Below are 6,000 nucleotides of genomic sequence, written 5' to 3'. Positions count from 1 at the left end.
TGATAATGACAAGAAAAAACTGTTTAACTCGCGACATTGCTGTTTATACTTTATGCTAAGTCTGAAAGCATAGTGATCAGATATCTTCACTACACGCAGCTCTCTGAAAAGTTGGTCTTTTGACCAACTTTGAAAAGATGAGCTTATTCAGAAAGTATTTTACATGCAGATACAGGGAACTTTTTTAGTGTACATGACGTGTGTGCTTAACTTTGCATAGGTGCCGGAGATGCCGTCCAGAGCAGCAGCCCTGGCCAATCGACTAGCGAGGGCGAGCCCACACTGGCCAGCAGCAGTAGCACCGATGGGCCCACATCATCACGGTGTCACACGCACCACACTACAGAAGAAGGTAAAAGCAATTGCATATTGGCGGGGAAGTGTTGCAGGCCTTGTTTCTCATATATTTCGGCCTGTCGTGTAGTAGCCATCTTTGGGAAACATGTAAAACATGTATGACCATGTTTTTAATCTATAGTCCGCTGCAACCTGAGAACGAAGGGCGAGGGTAAGACGGGCCGGGGAGGAGGAAGCAGACGGAACGCTAAAGAGAGAAGGAGGTTTTCCTCTCTCTTCTCCAGCGTTCCGTCTGCTTCTTCCTCTCCGGCCCGTCCTACCCTCGCCCTTCGTTCTTAGGTTGCAACGGGCTACAGCTTGTCACATGCCGCAGGAATTTCCTGAAACAATACAATGACTGATGTTTCTGACAGATTTTTTAATTGCCTCGTCCTTGCTTTGCAGATGTGGGGAGCAGTCTCACGGCTCTGACCTCTGGCACGAAGACTAGCCCTCCAACCAGAGTTCATGGTAAGTTTTCATAGTGTGCGTTGTTTAGGGCAGTCTTTGAAGATTACTTTGTTGCGTAGTACTTGACCAGTCATAGCTGGTTCAGGTTTTTGCAACCACTTTGTCACTTTGTTTCCTTTGTTTTGTTTCTTGTAGTGGATCACACATACGCGATACAAGGCGCGATGGATGGACATGGCCCGCCGTCTGGAGGAAACGATGTGTGGGCACCTGAACCTTCCCCTACCGATTATGATGCGTCGGTGTCTTCGACTTCTGCGGTTCCTCACCAACATAGGTGTCCGTCATGATGCACAAAGTTTACTTGTACTTCCACATTTTCTACAGTGAGGCACATTGTTTATTTCATTATTTCTCGAAATGTTTCATAATTGCTTTTGCTTTCCCCTTGTAATGTCCTGTGCCACCCGCACCGAGGGCAAGGGAAGATGAACGTGTTGAGGGCCCGACTTCGACAGCTTCGGAAACATAACAAGAGACTCCAGCAACGACTGCGGCGACGGCCTCATATGCTGACTGTCACTGAGATAGTTGAAAGTGTACGTAGCCTTGTCTCTCCAGCCGTCGCTGCCCTTGTGGAAGCTCAGCTGAAGATGACCAATGCGAGCAGGTTCGGTAGGCGGCGGTGCAGCCAGAACAAAGCCTTTGCCTTGGGCTTGTACTTTCACAGCCCTAAGAGTTACCGGTACTGTGGGCAATTGTTGAGGCTCCCATCTGTTAGGTGGCTACAGCTTTGGCTTCAGCGTGTTACTCTGAGGGTTGGTTTTTACCCAGAAGTTTTCGAACTAGTCAAAAGACGTGCAGCTTCTTTTTCACCAGAAGACAAGCCATGCATTATTGCCTTTGACGAGATGCATGTCACGAAAGAGCTCTCGTACAACCCCTCTGTGGACAGGTTTGAAGGGCTCGAAGAAAGTAACACTGGAAGAGGCTATAACCTTGCAAACAAAGCTCTTGTGTTTATGGCTAAAGGCATTCGCACGCCATGGAAGCAGCCACTTGGCTATTTGTTTGCTCATGGGGGAACACCTGCCAACATTTTGCGTGACCTTCTTTTACAGTGCCACAGTTTGCTTGTGAAAGCCGGCCTGGAGCCAGTAGCTGTCGTATGTGACCAAGGCAATCAAAATATTGCTCTTTTTAATGGCCTTGTTACCGCTGAGAAGCCCTACGTAAATGTGAATGTGAAGCCACTTTTTTTTCCATTTGTAGTTGGGGACCACACTGAGAAGCTCTTTCCTCAGGGAGGCTTACGAAAAAGACAAACAGCTTGAAATCCGATCCATGCCAAGGCTCAGTAAGAAGCATTTTAATTTCACTTTTGCCTCCAAAATGTCAGTGAAACTAGCAGCGCAAATACTCAGTAATCACTGTGCTGCTGCAATGTTTGCCATGGTAACTTTCCAGCAACTGCCAGTTGAAGCTATCCACACGGCCCGGTTTATTGAAAAAATGGTTCGTCTTTTTGATAGCTTGAGCGGCTCACAGAAACGCAGGAAGAGTGCATATGTGTCTGCAATGCACGAAGGCTCTGTTCACAAGGAGTTTCTGAAAGAATGCCTTCATATGTTCGAGAGCCTTACCGTTCTTCGGTGCCCACGGCAGCCTGCTTGCATTCGCGGTTTCTCCTTGACCATTCGGTCTATTATGCTGATTTGTGAGCACCTGACATCTGAGTATGGTTTCAGATACCTTCTGACTCGCCATCTCAACCAAGATGCACTCGAAAACACATTCTCCGTAATAAGGTCAAAGTCTGGTGAGAACACCAATTCCTCTTGCCGGCAGTTTCAGGCAGCCTTCAGACATCTCCTAGTTAGCAACTTGTTTAAACTGTCTGACAAGAGCAACTGCGAAGAGGACATGGCAACTCTTTTAGCCGCTCTTCCAGTTGGTTTCTCAGCTCCCTCAGCTTCACTTAGTCTAGGAAGCTCACTTCCACAATGTGCAGCTGACCTCACATCCTGTAGTTTTCCCACTTTATTATCACTTAACAACATGGTTTACTTTGCTGGATGGCTTGTAATAAGGTTTGTCAAATATCACACATGTCAAAACGTGGCTCAGCAATGTAAATTACAAATCAAGAATGCCACTTTTTCTGATGACAGCCAAGTGTTGTTGTATTTGAGTGTGAAAGGAACGGCTGAAGGAGACTTTGGAAGCCTCTCGGTCCCCTCACCTTGCTTTGTTTCTTTCGTTCAATCTTGTGAGAAGGTTTTTGTGTCGTCAGTTGACAGTCTTGTTTTGAAAGAAGGCGTTGGAAAGACGTTTTGCATCACTCTTCATGAGAAGGTCGAAAAGCTGCTGACACTCTGCAGTGAGGATGTCTATGGTGATTTATTTGCTTTGTTTACAAGGGTGAGGCTTCATTGGTTCGCCCGTAAAAAAAAATACTGAGCTCCTTGATGCAGCTGTGAGACGCAAAACCCAGCAACGAGTCCAGAGGCTGTGCAGATGAGACAACACTTGCGTTATGCCCACAGGAAGTCCCTTTAGTTTGTCGTACGTGTTGCATTCAACGATCACGCTGGCATACCGGATTGTGCGAGTACATACCTCTAAATTATCACACGCTTTGCCCAAACTGTCTACTGCGATGACCAAATGAATCTATCATACTTTAAATAAAGTGTAAAAGTTTGTTTCGCATGCTCAGACAGTGCAATAAACGTATAGGTTCAGCTAGATAAACTTGAATTTTCAATGAATCAAAATCAAAATTTCAGTGTCACGCATGCAAGACTAATTTTTTCGTTCTAAGTAAAATATGTTAGATTCAATCGACCCTCGCTGTATAGTGCTAGATGACGTTGCTCACTGAATGATGGGACAGGGTGTCTACCAAATCACTTATTCCAAATTTCCCAATTTTCCCAAGGTTTTCCTCTGTAATTCGATAAAATGTTGACTGTTACTTCGGTTCAGGGAGTGCCTAGTGGCCTGCGCTGCCTAGTGACGTGTCGGGCAACGTTATTCAGTGCAGCGGCACCACCGTGAAATCCTTGTGCAATCATCGGGCTTCGTTGCACGCTGCCGTTCCACTTTCGCTTATCATTTTTACTGATTAGGAACTTTTTTACGGTTCCCTTTATATTACCCTGTTCTTTAAACATAATCCGCCTTTCTTAAATATTTTAAGTTTTCCAGGTTGGTAGACACCCTACACACCTTGTGCATTATTGAGGAGTGCGTGAGAAGAAGCGTTGACCTCGATGTTTTCTTGTGCAGTGTGACGACTTGAGACATAAACCTGGATTAATGCTTGGTTGTGTGAGGTATACAAAAGTATATCAAACTGCGATGAAAGGTAACTCAGTGAGTCAGTATGGTGCCAACAATTTGCCACAAAGCGAATTACTATCCTTTTTCTAATGCTTTCTTTCCTGTCATTTTGTGGCAGTTTCCTGCGTACTAATCCTCACATAAATAGCCAAACTGCGGAGCACAATATGTGTGTGACGAGCGCATGTGCTATAACGAAACATCTCAATTTTCAGTCTATTGAAGCATTAATTCATGTGGACATTCAAATGCAAAAACACATGCATAGCCCCGCTTCTCCACCTGTAATTGATATAGTTGAATCTAGTTACAAGCTCTCAACGTGAACAGTGCAAGATAAATGCGCAAACGTGCCTCCCGTTGAGAGTATTAAGTGCGTGCATAGAGTTGTGCAGACCTTATTTCACTTCGTTTTTAATGCCATATTTATCTTCAAGTGTTCAGTGGTGGTGTTGTAAGTTTGTATATAATAAACTGTGTAAACCAAGCTTGTGCCGTTTTGTCTTTTTGGCGAACAAGCCGTTGTTACAATAAGTACGCCTTCATAGGCGTGCTGTAACACACTGCTTAGTTGAAGAAGATACTAACTTATTGGTGGTTCCCAGAACTGATAAAAAACTGGTTCTTTTGGAAGAGGGATTACATGGGAGTGACTGATACAAACAAGGCTATTAGGCGTGAAGCAAGGTTTGAAGGACGGTAGCAGGCATGTAGAACATCTGAAAAACTTTAAATTTCGCGCCACCGCCGAAAATCATTTGAATTTCGCGCCGAAAACAATTGTGACGTCACAATCTTGAGGAAAATGCATCATATCGTGTTTCGTTGTTTCTTTTTAATAAAGCGTCACTTCCTGTACGTCACGGGCGAACATGACTAATGACAATGCCGCGCAACTTACAGATGGCGCTGAGCCCCATGAGCCGCCATCTTTTGCGCCTATGGGTTTCTATGGAAGCTTCGCTACCATCTATACATATACCTTGTAATCTACACAAGGTAAAGAGCGGACACTGCCGCAGGCCCCACCGACCCGTATAACAACTAGCGTGTCAAACGGTCGATGGGAAAAGCTTACTCTTATTTCCGGTTCCGGTGGTTTCAGTTTCGGTTTCGTTTCCGGCGCTTTTTTTGCCGAGCTTGCTGTCGCGCGGCTTCCTTTACTTGATGGCACAAATGCTTCTGATTAGAGGCTTCACACCACAAAAGAGCAAAAATTATTGTCTTTACTGCTGTGAAATATTAAGATATCTATTCTTGTCATACTGCTTCCGTTTGTTTACGTGTTTACGAAGTATTTTCAGGCAACAACAAAAAGTGCTTCAGAATGATTTATTTTGAGGTCAATCATAAACAGACTTGAACAATTCAGAATCGCGAAGTATTCTTCATGAGGGCACACACATTTATATCAAGATGAAACTTTACAGGAGTCCCACATTTACCAACACTCGAAACCAGAACATTCCAGTGATGCTAAACGGTTTGATTGAATTAATCATTGGTTGTCACAATGCTGAGCAGTTTCAGTAATGTGGACATGTGGCCATAGCTATCATTAACAAGTACTGTAAGCGACTTTATTGTTGTGAGCTCGACATTTAGCGATGTGCAAGTTTCGGGAATATTTCGCGGACACAAACTTTCACCACCGTGAGTGACATTGCATGTATTCATGTCCATAGGGCAAGTTATTACCGTTACCAATTTCTTGTGAACTTGATCAAATAGCGATATTTGCGAACATTAGGTCCACGCGAAGATTAGGTCGTTTACGCTATTAGAGTACAGCCTAAACTGCGCAGAATTCAAAGAGGCAGATTCAAAGTCAATATACAGTACACTATTTGGAGTAGCCTAACACCTCTCGTAGGCTAACAAAAATGACCTCATACAGACCCAGGGATC

General features: G+C 44.4%; 1 protein-coding gene and 1 long non-coding RNA gene across 2 annotated transcripts; both read left to right on the top strand.

The window, feature by feature from the left end:
* Positions 1-269: 269 nt before the first annotated feature.
* LOC120850402 lies at positions 270-966 on the top strand. The gene is made up of 3 exons (XR_005718137.1): positions 270-352; positions 742-807; positions 943-966. It is a non-coding gene; the product is annotated as an uncharacterized LOC120850402 (long non-coding RNA).
* Positions 967-2,670: 1,704 nt separating this feature from the next.
* On the top strand, positions 2,671-3,249 carry LOC115308869. The gene has a single exon (XM_029966972.3). It carries the CDS (start codon positions 2,671-2,673, stop codon positions 3,205-3,207), a length of 537 nt encoding a protein of 178 aa, XP_029822832.2. The 3' UTR covers positions 3,208-3,249.
* Positions 3,250-6,000: the final 2,751 nt, after the last annotated feature.

Source organism: Ixodes scapularis, unplaced genomic scaffold (assembly GCF_016920785.2).
Source record: "Ixodes scapularis isolate PalLabHiFi unplaced genomic scaffold, ASM1692078v2 PGA_scaffold4__175_contigs__length_147842914, whole genome shotgun sequence".
Taxonomy (NCBI): domain Eukaryota; kingdom Metazoa; phylum Arthropoda; class Arachnida; order Ixodida; family Ixodidae; genus Ixodes; species Ixodes scapularis.
The sequence above is the reverse complement of the archived record's forward strand: the minus strand, read 5'-3'. Positions and strand labels throughout refer to the sequence as shown.

Excerpts from the sequence above, each read along its gene's own strand:
- LOC115308869 (XM_029966972.3), top strand. The coding sequence starts at position 2,671 with ATGGCAACTCTTTTAGCCGCTCTTCCAGTTGGTTTCTCAGCTCCCTCA.